Genomic DNA, 20,634 nt, shown 5'->3' with positions numbered 1-20,634 from the left:
CAAAAAAAAAAAAAAAAAAAAAAAAAAAAAGTTAGTGAATATCTTTGCTGCTTTGCTTGGGCCTGGTGTGTGAGAAAATTTGGGTAAGGTAACAGCAGAGCATCCAGTTACTAAGTGATCTCTTAGGTGCCGCTCAGCATCCTCTTCAAAATGCCCTGTTTCCACTATTCCTAGGTGTTATAAAGGCCTCTGAGATTTATGAGATTGCTCTTAAGGCTATAAGTAATTATTCCATATGGTATCTCTGGTTAGCCTGATCAGTATTATAACAAGTCTTCAGAGATAGGTCAACTAAGAAAAAAAGATTATGAAACAGTTGAAAAGTTAATTCAAATACCATCAAATCACACTTAGTAGTATTGGAAGTTTATTTCTAAATAATTGCATTAAAATTATATACTGATCTTTAAAATAGGGAAAATAAAAAAAGTTTCATTTTCTGAACTATATCAAAAAGCTCATTAATTTTTTAAAAATATGGTAAAAGCAATGAAATTGAAACTCACTCTAAGAAAAGTCATGCCAGAGATCTGGAAAGACTGATACTGAGCCCAGGGGCCGTTTGCTAAGCACAGGTGCAGCGCGGCTTGCGGACAGTGCTTAACAACACTGGCTGTGGCCTCGGGTAGGGAAGGAAACCATTTAGCTTCACCAACTGTCAGTAGATAACTGGTGAGAAAACTTTGAGAAACTGACCTATTAAGAAGCTTAGGAGAGTAGTTACTGCCATTCACTCTGTAAGCTTTTGTATAGTCAGCCCCCAGGTACCTTTGCAAATAAAAGGAAATGTTCAGGTGGATCCCCCAAACCATCTGTCTTCCTTGAGAATTTACCATACTCTTTTCCAGTAGATGTGAACTAATTTTATTTTTCTGAGGCTACTCTATTAAAACTCAGTTTTCCTTGAACCTCTACTAGCTAACAATGTACATTATAGAGCAATTTCCCTTTAGCACCTCAAAAATACAGCGTTGACTACAAATTTCAGACATAGTTGTATTAACATTGTAATTTAGTTCTAGCGATTATATTGTACACTCAGTAGGTACAAAATAGTAGGTGCTATGGAGATTCAAATTTGAGTGTATGGAACTTAGGTTCTCGACCATTAGTAACTAAATATTTTTGATGTGGTGAAGTTTTGTTCATCTTGCTCTGTTGTTTCTGGCGTGTAATAGATTGGTACCAGTGCTTTTCTTCTTCTTCTTTTTTTTCTTTCTAAATTTTATTTATTTAGTTATTTGGCTGTGCCAGGACTTAGTTGTGGCACGCGGGATCTTTGTTGTGGCGTGCGGGATCTTTTTTTAGTTGCAGCGCGCAGGCTCTAGTTCCCTGACCAGGGATTGAACCTGGGCCCCCTGCATTGGGAACACAGAGTCTTAACCGCTGGACCACCTGGGAAGTCCTGCTTTTATTCTTCTTGTGTGTATGATACAAATCTATTCTAAACAAATACTTTTTCCTATTTGTTTTTGTCTTCAAGAGAATTATTGGAACAAGTTGCAGAATTTGAAAAAGCAGAATTTACATCTTCAAATAAAAAGGTAATTTTTGGTCCTTACAAGTCCATACCTTAATAGCCAGTGTTTAAAATCCTCAAGTTGCTCAGAGCATTCAGAGATTAAAGTGAGAACTCTCAAGGAAAAGCATTCAACTCAAGAGCAGAATTCCAAGCTTGCCTCTCAGATTTTTAGGAGAAAAAAGATAAGTTTTGGAAGTAACTATGAAAAACTTGTTTTTGTCTACTACCTCACACACGCATGCGCATGCACACAACATCCCCGCAGTCCACCCGCCTCCCAGCCATGCAAGCTCTTCACTCAGATGATGCGGAGCACAGGCGTTGGGGGCATGCATCCTGGCACTGTCACTTCTCAGCTGTGCGACCTTGAGCAGGTTACCTGAGATGGCTGAGCCTCGTTCCCCTCATCTGTCAAGTGGAGACAGTACTGGTAGTTACCTGCTTGTCTCTTTAATCATTCTCATTACCTGTAGTGACCACTTAGCATTCCATTGTGTAGATGCACCCTAAATCCTCTGTGGTGTTACATGGTAAAACACTGCCAAGATCAATCCATGAACATACACGTGCAAAACAATTTTCTAATTATTCCTTTGGAACATATTTCTAGCTAAGAAATTTCTAGGTCAGAGGGCATGAATTGTTTTGTTTTAATACATATTGCTAAACTGCCAGAATGTTTGTGTCAAGTTACTCATCCGTAGTGTAGTTTACCTAAATCCTCATCATTATTACAATTTTTCTGGGGTTCATGCAGAAATCTGTTTTAGCTCCCACAGTTTAAAATCCCAGTCTCTAGATACTAGGATCTTTATCAGCTTTGGCTTTGAGTACCTTCCCTCCCTCCTTTCTCTTCCACCTGTTTTTTGGTTTTAAAGATACAAGGAGGATGGGTTTTGTTTTTATCTCTAATTTGCATTGGGCACTGTGGGCCAGGCACTGTCCTAAGCACTAGGACGTAGCAGAGATCCAAACCCATGAAAATCTAGCTGATATCTCAGTGAATATGTTTACACAGTGTCTTCCACTTAGAAAGTACAAGGGTTCAGGGATTACACGTGTTTTATTCAGTGGTGATTTCAGTTTGGTTTCTTTGTTTTGTTTCAGCCCACCATAGATAACATAAAGCCAAAACTTGCTCCACTTAACGAAGGTGGAACAGCAGAACTCCTAAACAAGGTAATGTTGCCATCATTTTGAGAAATGGCAAACTCTCTAAGGATATATGCTCACTGCCTGCCCAGCTCTAGGGTAGAGAGACTGGGTGGAAGGTGTTGATTCAGGCTTTGGTCCACTGAGGGTAATTAGCCCATCGCAGTAGTTGTACTGAATGGTACCTGGTGGGCCAGAAGAGGGCACACGTAACTCCCAGAGAGTCTGAAGCAGCTCTTGATTGCATCTTTTCATAATGAAGTGAAGAGCATAGAATTTTGGAAAGTGTTTATTGATGGACATTTGAAGTTTATGAGCTGTGATAACAGTGAAGAGATTTTTTAATTAAGAGGTTTATAAAGATTAATTACTGATATACAACTATTTTTCATGACTCTTGTGTTCTCAACATTATGCTAGATATTGTTACATAAAAAGAAAAGCAATACCTGGCCTTTTGCCCTCAAAAACCTTGTAGTCTCATTGGGAAGGGATAACTAATATTCTAGGAACAGAGACAGCAGAATGCGAACCTGTGTGCCACAGTTGCCACTAACCTGGTGCCAAAGGTGCCACAGGGTGGCAGAGAAGACACATTTCCATGTGGATAAGAGTAGTTGAGGACAGGCTCTTGGGTAAGGTGGTGCCTGAGCTGGGCTGAAAGGTGTAACAGATTGAATTGTCAGAGGGAAGAGAAATGGTATGGCCAGCAGAGGAACAGAGTGGGCAGCAGTCAGAGGCAGAGAGGAGGCTGGCATGCCTTGGAGCAGAGTGCAGGCTCTCCAGCTGGGCGATGCTGCATGTGCTGGGGTATAGTAAGAAGTGAGACTGCACTGACAGCTGATGCTTGTGACGGAGCTGCTGATGAGCAAGGCCCTTGGACCTCAGCTCAGTTGGAACCACTTAGGGTATGGAATGATGAAGATTGTGTCTTGAGGATAAGCGGCAAGTGGTGTACAGTGTAGGCTGAGAACAAACCCAAGAGTTGCAGGATCAGCTAGGTGAGAGATGGCAGGGGAAAGGGACTTGGCAAAAAGGCTGAGAGTAGAGGGCTGCAAAAAGCCTGAGAGACTGTGAAAGAAGAAACTAGAAGTCTTAGAGCCAGAGATGACTCATACGTGTTGAGGCTGGTGGGCTGGGTAAAACTGGAATATTACCCGTAACCAGGGCATGCAGACTTTTGAGCTTTTATGTAATTTAAATTTAATATAAAAATTAAATTTTTAAGTGAAACAAAGGATTAAAAATACTTTGGCTAACATAATAAAACTTGAATTTACTCACAAAGGAAATTTTAAGACTTCAAGAAGAGAATGAGAAATTAAAGTCAAGGCTGAAGACCCTTGAAACACAGGTAACCGAGAAATACTTTAACAAAATTATTGAAAGAGTTACTTACAGACTAAGTACTGAATGTATTTTGTTTAATCTTGATTATAGGCAACAAATGCATTGGATGAGAAGTCAAAACTAGAAAGAGCACTGCAAGATTTACAGCTTGATCAAGGAACTCAGAAGGTGAAATCAGTTTTAGCATTTTCACATTTTCTAGATGATCAAGTTATAAACTTATATTAAGTCTTAGCTACTATCAGTATTATGCCCCACAGCCAGCCACTCCCTGAGAGGGAGGCCACCACTGTAGTTCTGCATTGAGACAAACTTGTCCAGGAAAGGCCAGGTGAGCGCCTGTTGAGGGCAGTGGGGGCAGATACACAGCTCATGTACTTCACATATCCCAGAGCCCATTGGCATATGAGATATGCTTAAATTTATTTTTTAAAAGTTCTTCTCCCTTTCACTTTGCCCTTCCAATTACAACGGGAAGAAAGGAAGAGTTTTTAGTTATTATTATACAGAACTTATTATTACTTAAGTTTCCCTTCGGTGAGTGTGACAAAACAGAATGAATTTACTCGTCATGCATCTTCTAATCCGCGTATATCTAGCTGTGCTTCTGTAATACAGTGAAATCCAGTGAAGTTCTCCAAGCTTGTCTGAATGGAATGACTGAGTATCACTCTGCCCTGGAAGTCATCGTGTGCTCAGTTCTGCCTCCTTTGGCCTTTCCATTGAGATTAGATGCTGTAATAGGATCCTGTCAGCAGGACCATTGGAATGAATTTTCATTGCAGCACTGGCTTTTCTAGTGGTTGTAGTGCCATTGTAAATGTCTACTAAACAATCCCCAAACTTACTTCATTAGACTTTGGTTATACTTTTTCTATGGAAAATTTCAAACATATACAAGAGTAGAGAGAATAGTGTAATGCACCCCAGGTACTCATCACTCTGCTTTACCAGTCAGTCATCAAGACATGGCCAGTCTGGTTTCATATTTACCTCTACTTTCTTCTCCCTTTCCCCATGTTTTTTGGGTTTTTTTAATTAATTAATTTTTTGGCTGCGTTGGGTCTTCATTGCTGTGCACAGGCTTTCTCTAGTTGCAGCAAGCGTGGGCTTCTCATTGTGGTGGTTTCTCGTTGAGGAGCATGGGCTCTAGGTGTGCAGGCTTCAGTAGCTGTGGCACACAGGCTCAGTAGTTGTGGCTCACGGGCTCAGTAGTCGTGGCTCATGGGCTCAGTAGTTGTGGCTTGCGGGCTCCAGAGCGCAGGCTCAGTAGTTGTGGTGCACGAGCTTAGTTGTTCCGCAGCATGTGGGATCTTCCCGGACCAGGGCTCGAACCTGTGTCCCCTGCATTGGCAGGCAGATTCTTAACCACTGCGCCACTGGGGAAGTTCCCCCCCATGTTTTTTTGAAGCCAGTCTCAGGCGTTACATTATTTTATCTGTAGGTTTTTTGTTTTGTTTTGTTTTGTTTTTTGCGGTATGCGGGCCTCTCACTGTTGTGGCCCCTCCCGTTGCGGAGCACAGGCTCCAGATGTGCAGGCTCAGCAGCCATGGCTCACAGGCCTAGCCGCTCTGTGGCACGTGGGATCTTCCCGGACCGGGGCACAAACCCGTGTCGCCTGCATTGGCAGGCAGACTCTCAACCACTGCGCCACCAGGGAAGCCCAGTCTGTAGGTATTTTTTAAATAAAAGGATGCGTCTTATATGGCTAAAACAAAAGGAAATATATATGATTTTCAATCATTATATACCAAGGACCATAAATTTCAATCATTATATACCAAGGACCATAAAACAGCTAGATACTCCAGAACAGCTTTAGTTTCTCAAAAGTAAACCAGTTACCAACATTTTCGGATGATGAATTTGTTTTAAAAGCCATTGAAGGTTTTGCTCCAATTTTGCTTTTAAGATTTGGCAAAAGCAAAATGCGTGCAGGCCTTCACTAGATGCAGTGAAATAAAATCTTTTTAAAAACCAGATTTCAAAAATAAGTAAGGAATTCTTCTTTTGTTGATAGTAGTGCTTCGTCTTCATAGTTAGCAATTATAGACCATTTTCCTGTCATTAATATAACTTTTGTCTTTTATAAATTTTGTCTAGTTAAAAACATGATCCAGGTAGAGAGAAGATCCAGCTGCTTATATTACACTGACGAAGTGTACAAATATGTGCATATTGAATTAATGTAAAAAACTTAAAATCTTGTAAATTTAGCAAGCCATATAATCAGTAAGCATTAATTAGGCTCTCATAATATTGTAAAACATGTCTGTTACATTTTTTGTATAAATTGTATTAATTTTATTATTTTTCCATGTGTATCATTAAAAATTCTTCAACAGGATTTTTTTACCTTGACTTTTCAAAAATGAAGCTTATTTGCCACCCCAACTCGGGGAAGCACAATCTTGTCAAATTTAGGATCCCACCTCTCTTGTTCCTCTTTTGGAATTCCAGCAGTTCATAAATCATATTTTACATACTTGGAAATCAGTGACCACTGAGTGTGGTCTGCTGTGCTCAGGACACAGTGCACTGGGTGCTGAGGGTGAACTGGGTGTGCTGGTGACCCTGACTGGGCTGCAGTGGCAGAGAAGGCTGGCGGGGGATGCTGACATGCACACGCAACACACATCATCATCTGTTTCCATCACCTGTGATGCTGAATCTAAAGCAGTTACTATTTAGGATGTCAGCATGAAATCATGTGAGTGTATGTATTTTTCATAGGATTTTATAAAGACCCAAGACTTGAGTGACTTGGAAAACACAGTTGCTGCTTTAAAGAGTGAGTTTCAGAAGACACTTAATGACCAGACAGAAAACCAGAAGTCCCTGGAGGAGAATCTAGCGACAGCCAAGCATGACCTACTCAGGGTGCAGGAGCAGCTGAGCATGGCTGAAAAGGTCAGATTTGTCTGTTTATATCCGATTAAGTGATGAATGCAGTGTAACTAAGGGAAACGTTGGACAACTACAGATTCACTTCATTTTTTGTCAAGGTATTAGGCAATTTGTGTTCTAAAGATTTATCATTTGGGGACACTGAAATTCTTCCATCTTTGGCACTAAAATATCTGTGATAATAAAAACCTTCACTCCTTCTGTTCTATGGTGAATACTCCACTGAGGGTGGCGTACAGCCGGCACCCTGAGCACCCATTTTGCTCTTCCTGATCAGCCCTCTTACAGTCTGGCAGAGGGATGAGTGGCTTTTTTCTCAAGGGTTCTATACTTTTTTCTTAATTTATATGAGATATGTGGAGAACTGGTTTTTTCGCTTTAGGGGTTAGACTCTTAAGAGTATGGGAGCTAAAATGTAATTAAATTTAAAATCCTCCTCTTCAAATACTGGCAATATTTTGGGATTTGGAAAAAAGAGCATGCTTATTTTACCTGAAAATGAATTTACTTTTTCAAATAGATTTCCCATGTCTATGGCATAGTATGTTTGAGTTATTTGCTAATATTGTACTTGGGAAATGTTACTATTTTATTAGCTTCCCATTTGAAAGAATGTATTTTTAAAATTTGAATAGTCTTAACTTTATATAAGTATATATTTTTTAAAATTAGAAAATAGGGCTTCCCTGGTGGTGCAGTGGTTGAGAGTCTGCCTGCTGATGCAGGGGACATGGGTTCGTGCCCCGGTCCGGGAAGATCCCACATGCCGCGGAGTGGCTGGGCCCGTGAGCCATGGCCACTGAGCCTGTGCATCCAGAGCCTGTGCTCCGCAACGGGAGAGGCCACAACAGTGAGAGGCCCGCGTACTGCAAAAATAAATAAATAAATAATAAAAATTAGAAAATAAAATAAGCACAATATTAGTAAAATTAGGGCAAAATATATATTTTCATCAGATATGTTATTTCTTTCCTTAACTATTTCTTATTAATGGGCTGACATTTTTCACTATGCAGGAATTAGAGAAAAAATTCCAACAAACAGCAGCTTATCGAAACATGAAAGAGATTCTCACCAAGAAGAATGACCAAATCAAAGACCTGAGGAAAAAACTGGCCAAGTAAGACATACTGATCCTGTCTCTCAGATTGTCTCCCTGCTGGCTTGATGTCTGTCCTTCATTAAGTCTAACCTTGTGTCTGGAGAGGTCAGGCCGGTGGGGAGTTGCTCTGTCATTCAGTCCAGAAGGCTGTATCTGAGGAAGGCATAGGGGTTTTGGCCAGGCCTCATCTGTAACACCCACCAGGGTTTCTTTTCAGGTTCAGCTGAACCTTTAGCCTCACACAGGGCTACACTAGGCTACTCTGGCCGTGGATTCTCTTAGCAGGATATTGGACAGAAACCACAGCAAGCACATAGGGCAGCATTGGGCATTTCTCCTCAGTGGTGTCCTTGCTGCAGCCCACAACCTGATCATACTGTGCTCTCACATGACAATTTAGGTGCTAGAAAATGAGTCCATGCGTGGGTGCCAGAGCCAGCATGGCTTAGAAGTTCCATGCCCTATATAGGACCAGTGTCTTTGGTCCAGCCACGTGGTGCCCAGGCAGGGACATGTCCAGGAGGGAGGGACTCAACTGTAGGGAAGCCGAAGCCGTGGTTTCCGCCATGGATGTATAGTTGTTCACAGTTCTCCTGGTCCAGATGGAGTCTTCTAATTGGGGTCATTTCTGTCATCAGTGGCTCTGCCTGGAAACTCAGCTGACATTTTACCTTTAGCAGGGTTTCAGGGTACTAGAGCTAGAAAGTGAATCCCAGATCATATTTTTCCTTAGAGAAGAGGGTCTGTTAACCCTGTACTCACAAAGCCATATCAGCTGTTTGTGTCCATCAGGCCATCGATTAGATAATTACCATAATTACCGCCGAATCCCTAATCTGCTAAGCTATCACAGATCTAGATGCCACATGTAGAAACTTGGAACCTGAAGGTATCTCAGCAGTTATCTGGTCCATTCTCCACCTGTGGCAGGAATCGCGAGTCACCCTCGTCATGCCTTGAATGTATCTGACTTCTACCGTAGCAGTGATTTTAAGTGAAAAATGCAACATTACTGGTTTAGTCACTGGAGGTGTTTCAAGTAAACTTATTTGGTAACAACAACAACAGCAAAAAGTATCATGACATTATGCTGTTAATTGAATATATATCTCTTTCCAGATATGAACCTGCAGATTAAAAACTGAAGAAGATTTCATCTGGAAGCTGCCACTACATGAAAGTACAAGCTGTTTCTCACCTCAGGCATGTATTTGAAGCAGTTTGTTGTATTCCTTCTCTTTATTTTTCTAACATTTAGACTTTGCTTCTGATATTTAGAACTAGAGTTCCTATTTCAGTTACCTAATTGAGGAGAAAACCTACTGACTGATTCTGGCCTGTCATCCCAAACTCTTCTCTGCTGAGTGCTCCAGAATCTTAGTTCAAATGCAGTGAGAATTCTTTATAGTAAAGAAGAGGCTTATCCTTTTGCATTAGTGTAAAGAGCACGGCTTTTCAATAAATGTTAAAGCTAGCATTGTTTGTACTTGTGCATTCCCCAGAGGAAAAATATATAATTATTAAAGATAGTTATTACAAATAAACCTTATTTTTTAACATGAAATCTAATTTGTTTTCTATATGTGATCATCAAAAAAATATGAATTTATTGAAAATGTGAATACCATCTATTATAGGCATCATTTTTACCAATTATAATGAAAATTAACAGTGAACATGAGGTTTCGGTTAACTCCTTTGGTCTCTCTAGCTAAATGCTGAGGAGGGTCAGACATTTTTTGCAGCATAACTTACGAGTCCGTATTACTAATGGAGAAGGCAGAGCCATCCTGTACTTATACAGTTGAGAAAGTATCTGGATTCAGAATAAATGTAATCTTTATACTTCAGTTTCCAGAATATTCTTTTAAGTTATGTTAAATGAGAACACTTTTTTTTTAATATATAAATTTATTTATGGCTGCATTGGGTTTTTGTTGCGGTGAGTGGGCTTCTCATTGCGGTGGCTTCTCTTGTTGTGGAGCACGGGCTCTAGGCACGCGGGCTTCAGTAGTTGTGGCTCACGGACTCTAGAGCACAGGCTCAGTAGTTGTGGCGCACGGGCTTAGTTGCTTCATGGCATGTGGGATCTTCCCGGACCAGGGATCGAACCCGTGTTCAATCCTGCTGTGGTTAAGAATCCTCCTGCATTCACAGGAGGATTCTTAACCACTGCGCCACCAGGGAAGACCCAAGAACAATTTTTAAAAGACCTCTATTTAACATAAAATCAGTTACCAGACCTCAGATTCAACTTTTGATTATAGTTTATTTATTTATGTGTATCTACAGTAACTGCATTTTCAAGAGGTTTTGATTACATTTCCATTAGTCCTGCTTTTTCTTGTATGATTTTGGATAAATCATTAGAAGTTAGGTATCATATCTGCACTTGTGTAATGCAACAATATACTCTAAGGATAAACAAAATAAAGTCCATAAAGCAATAATGCCTCAGAAGGAAAGTACTTACTTTTATTACATTATTTAGAAAGTAATTATTCCCACTTCCAAAAGCAGAGTGTCACACCCTAAATGAATGCCGTCTGCTAAGAAAGGTCATCCCACTTCCACAAATGAAGATTTTATTTACCAAGAAGAGTTTATTGATCCAAGGATAAGGCTTCTTGATATCTTTATTCAAGCTCTTAATACTAGCCTTGAATTTGTTGTTTTTCTTGTAGGTTTTATATTAAAGTACTGAAGGAACAAATGATGAAGGGTAAGATAACTTCCCCCCAAAAGGACACAGAAGGCAGTCTTAAAAAGGTGAATGAATGAGAGAAGGGAGGGGAAAAGATCCACTAACAAGCCAGCACTTACTGCATAGTTGTTTCTCACCCGTCCCTCACTATTCAGGTCACTCATTGGGTTCTGTGTCCTTTTAGAGCTTTCACTGAGGGTTCCAGTCTTACCCCATATTTCTTTAGGCAAAAATTGATTCTCTCTCTGAAAACTATTCCATTTTTTATAGACCAGAATATTCTGTGTAATTCAGAAACAGACCTCTTTAAATGGCTTGTGTATCTTTCAAAAACCATTTATTTTCTCTCTATATGTTTCTTAGTTTGATGTCCATAGGGAAGGAAGTTATGTTGAGAAACCTATGTTGCTAGGTAGAATTTCAACTTTGTTTTCTTTTTTTTTCGGTAGCAACTTTTAAATATTCTATATATGCAGTTCAGTAATTCAAAAGTATTTATGAAACCTTAAAACCTAACTAGGCCCTGCATTAAGATAAACAAACATGATATTCTTTGACATAAATTAACGTGATGATTCTTCCACATATAAATACTTTCTGTGCCTGTTTTTGTCACTGTGTGTGTGTGTGTGTGTGTGTGTGTGTGTGTGTGTGTGTGTTAACTTATGTGCCTAGCAAAATGCAATGTTAAATTTTTATTTATTGAATGTTTCCTAGTCTTAAGATTTATCTCATTTAACCAAGAAAGAAAGCCTTTTTAGTTGCTGTATTTTGGGTGTGTAAGAAAGTTGCCTCAAGCCCTGATTGAATTTTCAGTGTGCGAAGCTGTATAGACTGTGCACTGTGGCTGTTATAATGCAGCTTTAGTTTAGCTTAAATATTCAAGGCTCCTGCTAAATTATGACTCAGACCCTTTATTGACAAAAGTAAACTGTAAAGGGTTTTTGTTATTAATCTCTTCTGTTCAATATTTAAGTGTTCATTTTTTCTCATTATGTATTACATTTGAGTCATATTAATGTTTAATGATCATTTGTTTATATTTTATATAACTCATATGGAAAGTATTGCTCTACATTGAATTTGTTATCCTATTTTATAAAACCTTTGCTATTTGTTATTTCCATTCTGATAAGTTGAAAAGGGTTAATAGAGATGTTTGCATCTTTATTTTTTTATTGAAGTATAGTTGATTTACAATGTTATGCTAATTTCTGCTATAGAGCAAAGTGGCTCAACCACACACATACACACATTCTTTTTTATATTCTTTTCCATTATGGTTTATCTCAGGAGACTGGGTGTAGTTCCCTGTGCTATACAGTAGGACCTTGTCGTTTATCCATTCTAAATGTAATAGTTTGCATCTACTCATCCCAAACTTTAGTCCATCCCTTTCCCTCCCCCACTCCCCCTTGGCAATCACAAGTCTGCTCTCTATGTCTGCAAGTCTGTTCCTGTTTTATAGGTAGGTTCATTTGTGCCATACTTTAGATTCCACATATAAGTGATATCATATGGTGTTTGTCTTTCTCTGTTTGACTTACTTCACTTAGTATGATAATCTCTATTTGCATCCATGTTACTGCAAATGGCATTATTTCATTCTTTTCTATGGCTGAGTAGTATTCCATTGTATATATGTACCACATATTCTTTATCTGTTCCTCTGTCGATGGACATTTAGGTTGTTTCCATGTCTTGGCTATTGTGAATAGTGCTGCTATGAGCATAGGAATGCATGTATCTTTTTGAATTATAGTTTTGTCTGGGTATATACCCAGGAGTGGGATTGCTGGATCATACGGTAATTCTATTTTTAGTTTTCTGAGGAACCTCCACACCATTTTCCGTAGTGGCTGCACCAACTTACATTCCCACCAACAGTGTAGGAGGGTTCCCTTTTCCCCACAACCTCTCCAGCATTTGTTATTTTTAGACTTTTTAATGATGGCCATTCTGACCAGTGTGATGTGGTACCTCATTGTAGTTTTGATTTGCATTTCTCTAAGAAATAGTGATGTTGAGCATCTTTACATGTGCCTACTGGCCATCTGTATGTCTTCTTTAGAGAAATGTCTATTTAGGTCTTCTGCCCGTTTTTGGATTGGGTTTTTTGTTGTTGTTGTTTTGTTGAGTTGTATGAATGGTTTATATATTTTGGAGATTAAACCCGTGTCGGTCGCATCATTTGCAAATATTTTCTCCCATTCTGTAGGTTGTCTTTTCGTTTGTTTTTATGGTTTCCTTTGCTATGCAAAAGCTTGTAAGTTTGATTAGGTCCCATTTGCTTATTTTTGTTTTTATTTCTATTGCTTTGGGAGACTGACCTAAGAAAACATACAGTTTATGTCAGAGAATGTTTTGCCGATGCTCTCTTCTAGGAGTTTTATGGTGTCATGTCTTTTGTTTAAGTCATTAAGCCATTTTGAGTTTATTTTTGTGTGTGGTGTGAGGGTATGTTCTAAGTACATTGATTTACATGCAGCTGTCCAACTTTCCCAGCACCACTTGCTGAAGGGATTTTTCCCATTTTATATTCTTGCCTCCTTTGTCAAAGACTAATTGACCATAGGTGTGTGGGTTTATTTCTGTGCTCTCTTTTCTGTTCCATTGATCTATATGTGTTTTTGTACCAGTACCACACTGCTTTGATTACTGTAGCTTTGTAGTATTATCTGAAGTCCAGGAGAGTTATGTCCCCTGCTTTTGTTTTTTCTTCCTCAGGATTGCTTTGGCAGTTCTGGGTCTTTTATGGTTCCACATAAATTTTTGGATTATTTGTTTTAGTTCTGTGAAAAATGTCATGGATAATTTGTTAGGGATCACATTAAATCTGTAGATTGCTTTGGGTAGTATTGCCATTTTAACAGTATTAATTCTTCCAGTCCAAGAGCATGGGATATCTTTCCATTTCTTTGAATCCTCTTTAATTTCCTTTATTAATGTTTTATAATGTTATAATGTTTTCATAAATCTTTCACCTCCTTGGTCAGGTTTATTCCTAGGTATTCTTTTTTGATGCAATTTTAAAAGGTACTGTTTTCTAACATTTCCTTTCTGATATTTCACTGTTAGTGTAAAGAAATGCAACCGAGTTCTGAAGAGATGTTTACATCTTTAAATGCTTGGTGCTTTTAGATATATTGGATTGCCAAAAAAATTGGCTTTAATGATTTCCCTTTGCTTACGTGTAAATACTTAACACATAAAGCTTTGGCATTATAAATTCAACACATGATTTCTCTCATGTAAGCAAGTCTTTCAGAATAAAAACCATCTCAGCAAAATATTTAGTATCTAGATGAAATAATAGTATTTAGGCAATATTTAAAGAAAATGATTTTCAACACCACATAGAAAAAAAGTTTCAGTATTTTACAGATAAAAATCCACCAATGTTAAACAAAGCCAAATTAGACTTTGAAAATTATAATTTTTAAAAAGTAGCAATATGCCTACTATCAAATTATAACTTATTAAATGGATTTTCATGAGTACTTAGAAAAGAAACTTATAATCCCCAGGAGCCAGCATGGGTTTCCCTAGCAAGAAATCATAGCAGACTAAACTCATTTGTCTTTTAGGAGAGAGAGATGTGGTATATGAGGATTTCAGCAAGGTGTTTGTCAAAGACCTCATGATAATACTGTTAAAAAGAGTCTTACTGGGGTTCTCCCAAATGCAGACTTTGGGATAAGGATTTGGGTGTAGGTAGTTTATTTGGGAAATGATTCCAGGAAGTCCTGTGGGAGACTGAAGACTTGAGACAAATTGAGAGAGTCACCACTAATACAGCTGGGGCTCAGTCCTGCTGGGGACCCCCTGAGACACAGGCAAACATCTCCACATTCTTCCACTACCTGTGCTAGATTCCCCCTCACCCTCAGCCAACATTTCTTGTCAGAATTGCTTGCTTAGTGAGCCAGACCTTCCTCTTTTAGGGGTCTGAGCCCATGATTATTTTGCTCTTGTCGTGCTGTTATTTGTGAAATTTCCCATTTATTATTATCCCCAAGTATCACCAAGAAGCACACCTATGAATCCTGAGTCCAGAAAAACTTCCTCCTGCCTCATTGTGTAGCAACAACCCAAGCTCCTCATGATAATTAGGGTCAGTTATCCTTTGCCAGTATGGTAACTCCTTTCTTTGCCTTCTAGTCCATGGACTTGAAGAGCCCCCAAATGAGCAGGCAGCAGTCATAGCTTTGGGTCAAATAGAACCCTTACTGTGTCTAGAAACATTAATCCCCAGTGTCTAAAGCTGTGGAATCATGAAGCACAAAATCCCCAAGTGAGTAACAAAATGATGGTGAGAGGACCCACAGTGTTTGCACCTCTTGGTTCCCAGAATTATGTGATCTGGTTGTTGGTTCAATATATATACCATATCATGAAGGACTACTCCTCAGCCCCATGGGGCATCATCTGCTATCGAGTAATTCCAACATTTAATAATCTGGCAATTTCCAAGTGATGTAGTATATGATAGGACCAATAGACCTTGTGTCCCTTTGCCCATTGTCATACTTCTTTGACTTTAGTCCCTTTCTGTGGATCCTTGGTTTGAGACAACATTATGCAGGATCCCCTGTGAGCCCTCAGTAGTGGTATTGGCAGAGGCATGGTTGACAGGTAAGGCAAACCCATGTTTGAAATACATGTAAGTTCCAATAAAGATGAATCACTGCCCGTCCCAGAGTGGAAGAGGTCCAACATAATCAACTTGTATCAAATTGGCTGATTGTTCTCTTAGAGTGATAACACTATATAAAGGATTCAGCACAAATTTCTACTGCTAATAGTTTGGACATTCAGCAGTAGCAGTAACTAAATGAGCATTGTAGAGAGGGGACCCATACAGAGCCTCCAGCCTATCAATATGACTACTTCATTTATGGGTTCATTATCCAAACACTGAAGCAGCTGAGGACAGAGGCTGGCTGACATCTGTGGACAAGTCATTCTGTTCACATAGTAGTTCAGCATCTTCTACAATGGATGTTCTCTGATGGGTATTGACAAGAGATAAAAAGATCCATCCCTCATACTTAATAGTGAGAAACTTGAAGCTTTCCTACTAAGATCAGATACAAGGAAAGGGTGTCTCCTCTCACTGTTCCTTTTCAGTATTGTATTGGAAGTTCTAGCTAATGCAGTAAGACAAGAAAAGGAAATAAAAGGTATTCAGATTGGGAAGGAAGAAATAAAACTGTATTTGTACACAGATGATATGACTATCTAGAAAATATGGAAGGAATCATCAATAACAACAACAAAAACCTCCTGGAACTAGTAAATGATTATAACAGGGTTGCAAAATACACAGTTAATATACAAAAATCAATCTTATTCTTTGTATACCAATAATGAACAAGTAGAATTTGAAATTCAAAACACAATACCATATATTTGTATTTGTACCATATATTTGTACCATATATTTGTATATGTATATATACCATATACTTTACCCCAAAATGAAATACTTAGGTATAAATCTAACAAAAGATGTGAAAGATCTATATGAGGAAAACTGCAAAACTCTGATGAAAGAAATCGATGAAGAACTAAATTAAATGGAGTGATATTTCATAGTCATGGATAGGAAGACTCAGTATTGTCAAGATGCCATTTACTCCCAACTTGATCTATAGATTTAATGCAATCCCAGTCAAAATCCTAGCAAGTTATTTTATAGATATGATTTAGTAGATCATTTTGTCTACAAAAATGATTCTAAAATTTATATGGAGAGGCAAAAGACTCAGAATAGCCAACACAATATTGAAGAACAAAAAAGTTGGAGGACTGACATTAAAACTTACTGTAAAGCTATAGTAATCAAGATGGTGTGGTATTGGTGAAAGAAGCAGACAGATAGATCAATGGAACAGAATAGAGAGTCCAGAAATAGACCCACATGAATATCGTTAACTGGTCTTTGACAGAGGAGCAAAGATCATACAATGGAGTGAAGATAGTTTTTTCAACAAGGGATGCTAGAACAACTGGTCATCCACATGCAACAAAATGAATCTTGACACAGACCTAACACCTTTTACAGAAATTAATTCAAAATGGATCACAGACCTAATATAAAATGCAAAACTGTAAAACTCCTAGAAGATAACATAGGAGGAAACCTAGATGGCCTTGGGTATGGCAATGACTTTTTAGATGCAACACCAATCCATGAAAGAAAGAATTGAGAATCCGGACTTCATTAAAATTAAAAACCTCTGCTCTACAAAAGACAATGTCAAAAGAATGAGATGATAAGCCACAAACTGGAGAAAATATTTTTAGAAGACACATCTAATAAAGGACTGTTATCCAAAATGTACAAAGAAGACTTAAAACTCACCAATAAGAAAACAACGTGATTTAAAAATGGGCCAAAGATCTTAAACACCTCACCAAAAAGATATACAGCTGACAAGCAGATGAAAAGATGCTCTACATCATATGTCATCAGGGAAATGAAAAGTAAAACAATAGTGAGAAACCACTACACATCTATTAGAATGGCCAAAATTCAGAACACTGGCAACACCAAATGCTGGCAAAAATGTGGAGCAACAGGAACTCTCATCCACTGCTGGTAGGAATGCAAAATGGTACAGCCACTTTGGAAGACAGTGCGGCAGTTCCTTATAAAACTAAACAAACTTGCCATATGATCCAATAATTGTGCTCCTTGATATTTACCCAAAGGAGTTGAAAACGTATGTCTACACAAAAGCCTACACGTGGATATTTATAGCAGCTTTGTTCACATTTGCCAAAATTTGGAAACAACCAACATGTCCTTCAAGGTGAATGCATAAACTATGGTACGTCCAGACAATGTTAAAAAATGAGCTATTAAGCCATGAAATGCATTCTAAGTGAAAGAAGCCAATCTGAAAAGATACTATATGATTCCACCTAAATGACATTTTGGAAAAGACAAAACTATAGAGACAGTAAAAATATCAGTGGTTTCCAGGGGTTGGGGGTGTAGGGAGGGATGAATAGGTGGAACACAAAGGATGGGGGGTGGTGGTGAAAGTACTCTGCATGATTCTATAATGATGGGTACATGTCATTATACATTGGTTCAAACCCATAGAATGTACAACACCAAGAGTGAGCCCTAAGATAAGCTGTGGACTTTGGGTGATGATGTGTCAATGTAGGTTCATCAGTTGTAACAAATGTTCAACTCTGGTAGGGGATGTTATTATCAGGTGAAGGAGGCTATTCATGTGTGGGGACAGGGAGTATATGGGTACCTGTACCTTCCACTCAATTTTGCTATGAATGTAAAACTGTTCTAAAAAATTAAATCTTAAAAAAAATCCATCCCCACACTCTCTGTGCTCTTTACCGTGAATCTATCCATATGCCTCTTTCCCAGACCTCCTCATTTTCAGTCTTCCAGACTTGATCCTTCTGGGTTCCTGGCCTCCAGTCAAACCATTCACCACTTTCAAAAGTCCGTATATAGGGGCTTCCCTGGTGGCACAGTGGTTAGGAATCCATCTGCTAATGCAGGGCACACGGATTCGAGCCCTGGTCCGGGAAGATCCCACATGCCGTGGAGCAACTAAGCCCATGCACGACAACTACTGAGCCTGTGCTCTAGATCCTATAAGCCACAACTACTGAGCCCGCATGCACAACTTCTGAAGCCCATGCACCTAGAGCCCGTGCTCCGCAACAAGAGAAGCCACCACAATGAGAAGCCTGCACACCGCAACGAAGAGTAACCCCACTCGCTGCAACTAGAGAAAGACAGTGCGCGGCAACAAAGACCCAATGCAGCCAAAAATAAATAAATAAATTTATTTTTTTAAAAAAGTCCATATATATTCTTATATCTGATCTCTTCTCCCTCCATACCAGGTTGATTAAGTGTACAGCTTGAAGTTCTGCCCACTGGGGGAATTTCCACCCAAACTGTCTTTCAGTCACTGAGTGGAATTATACATCAGTAGCAAGCCATTTGGGGCTTATCCCCAGCCATTGAGCTGACCCATTCATTTACCAAACCTGGGCTTTTTTTCTTCTTCTCTCGCCATATGTGTGAGCTAAAGGAGAGGTATTAGTGTAATGACATGGGAGTCTAGACCATCTGTGCAGTTCGAGTGTGCCCTCTGGACCTTCTTGGCCCAATCCTGAGCATAGCATTTTTATTATATTATGGATTGATGATGTACCTGCTTGACCATATGATTTAGTGGTTCTGACAAGATTTGGCTCATGATGGATGACTCAGTCTCTACAAAGGCCTAGTAGCATGCCAGGACCTGCTTTTCAAAGTGAATAGTTCTTTGCTGCCTTGCTCCAGAAACCTAGAAGTTTCTGCACCACAACTGTCATATTGGGGGCTTGTCAGTCCCTTCACCTCAGCTGCCTCTTGCACTGTGGAACTTTTAGGACATGTAGCCCAAAGGGAAGGGCACATTCTGTGCTATAGTCTGAAGCACAGAGGGCTACAGAGCCGTCTCTGACTCTGTGTACTCAAAACTGGAAGCCTTCTGAATGACCCAATAAATGGTCAGAGCTATATTCCCATGTGCTGATTTGTTCTAGTAGAGGTACCACTTCCAGCACAGCAGCTGCTCTTTGAAGCTACTTTTTGCTTTGCATTAGTCCTCTGTCATCTTCCATTATCCATTTGTGTTTCATTTTATCTTGGTGGGTTTTGTTTGGGGGTTTGTTGTTGTTTGCAAGAACTGTTCAGCGGGATATCATGGGGATCACTGTCATTACACCTGGGACATTGTGTTGCCTCTCATTTTGGCCAGGAGGGGTGATAGGGTAGGAGGGGCATTTTGAGCATAAAATAAGCCTTTTCTACTATTATGGTTCTACTCCTCAGGTCAGGAAACAAATGTGAGGGTCTATCAGTTAAGTACGCTCAACCCAGTTACCTGCTCAGGAACCAGGGAAGTAACCACAGGATGGATCCACAGACTCATTGGATCCGCTTTGAGATGGACTTGAGCTAGAATTTTGTTTTTGTCTGGCTCCTGTATAGCCCCATTCTAACAGGGGCTGTCATGGTGTTTTGGATCCCCTAAGTATGTCAGCTCAGGCCCTATGTTCAGCTGTGCTCGAAAGATATGTATATTCCACTTTCCCGGTGGTTAGTTACTCTGATAAATAGCCACGGGGCTCTTTGGGAAAGATTGGAGGGCATATTATATATATATGATCCTCCTCAGAGGACCCATCTCACCTCCAATTGATGAGCTCTGGAACTGAGAACTGACTCAGGTATGGGAACTGTAGGAGAGATCATGATTTTTCCATCATGGTGACTGACATCAATTTTTTACTCATCAGCTGTTTGTTTGGCTTTATAATGCAAAAAATAACTTCATTGACTGCCCATTCATCTCATCTCTAGGAACATCATAATCTATTAGCTACTGATCCTCAGCCCCCTGGTTGCTATTCTGGCCTTGCAGCCCATTAGGCTACTGCATTCATTTTTCTCTCAAATGGTTAAGTGCTGCCATTAGACTCTTATTGTGGAATCCTATCCATTGACCCTAGGGAGCCCAGTTATGTACCAGCATCTCCTACACTCAACTTCGGCCCATAGGACAGCAGCCACTAAATTCTCAACAGTGCTAATGTTGCATTCTTTATTGTTTCGGTGAAGGGAATTATCCTCTGCCTGTGGGTGGGCTTTCGTGTCCTATATCCATTCTAGCATGCTGTCCCTCTGAGCCTTCTGATCCCTCCTCAGTACTCTGCCAATGAAGTTATGGAATCTCCAACTCATTTTTGGTACGCCATCATCTTTGAGCTCCAGGGAGCCATTGCAGCAATGTATTAGGAGTGGCTTCAAGTGTCCTTGCCAAGGTGCCAAATCCTAAGTCACAGAAATGGGCCCCCTTA

The 20,634-nt window shown here is 39.5% G+C and overlaps 2 protein-coding genes across 3 annotated transcripts in view; both read left to right on the top strand.

The window, feature by feature from the left end:
- The window catches only part of LZTFL1 (leucine zipper transcription factor like 1), a 26,704-nt gene extending 17,107 nt beyond the window's left edge, over positions 1-9,597 (top strand). For both annotated transcript variants that reach the window (XM_027097041.1, XM_027097042.1), the window contains exons 4-10: positions 1,484-1,544; positions 2,630-2,701; positions 3,963-4,028; positions 4,115-4,192; positions 6,758-6,934; positions 7,948-8,051; positions 9,153-9,597. In XM_027097041.1, the coding sequence (XP_026952842.1) occupies positions 1,484-1,544; positions 2,630-2,701; positions 3,963-4,028; positions 4,115-4,192; positions 6,758-6,934; positions 7,948-8,051; positions 9,153-9,171 (577 nt within the window). In that variant the 3' untranslated portion in view covers positions 9,172-9,597. The remainder of the gene's footprint in view (positions 1-1,483; positions 1,545-2,629; positions 2,702-3,962; positions 4,029-4,114; positions 4,193-6,757; positions 6,935-7,947; positions 8,052-9,152) is intronic.
- SLC6A20 (solute carrier family 6 member 20) overlaps positions 9,153-20,634 on the top strand; it is an 87,765-nt gene continuing 76,283 nt past the window's right edge. The window contains exons 1-2 of the mRNA XM_027097040.1: positions 9,153-9,236; positions 10,718-10,755. Coding sequence (XP_026952841.1) covers positions 9,208-9,236; positions 10,718-10,755 — 67 coding nt within the window. The 5' untranslated portion in view covers positions 9,153-9,207. The remainder of the gene's footprint in view (positions 9,237-10,717; positions 10,756-20,634) is intronic.

This window comes from Aethalodelphis obliquidens, unplaced genomic scaffold (assembly GCF_003676395.1).
Source record: "Aethalodelphis obliquidens isolate GAN/ISIS:26980383/991018 unplaced genomic scaffold, ASM367639v1 scaffold111, whole genome shotgun sequence".
Lineage (NCBI taxonomy): Eukaryota > Metazoa > Chordata > Mammalia > Artiodactyla > Delphinidae > Aethalodelphis > Aethalodelphis obliquidens.
The sequence above is the reverse complement of the archived record's forward strand: the minus strand, read 5'-3'. Positions and strand labels throughout refer to the sequence as shown.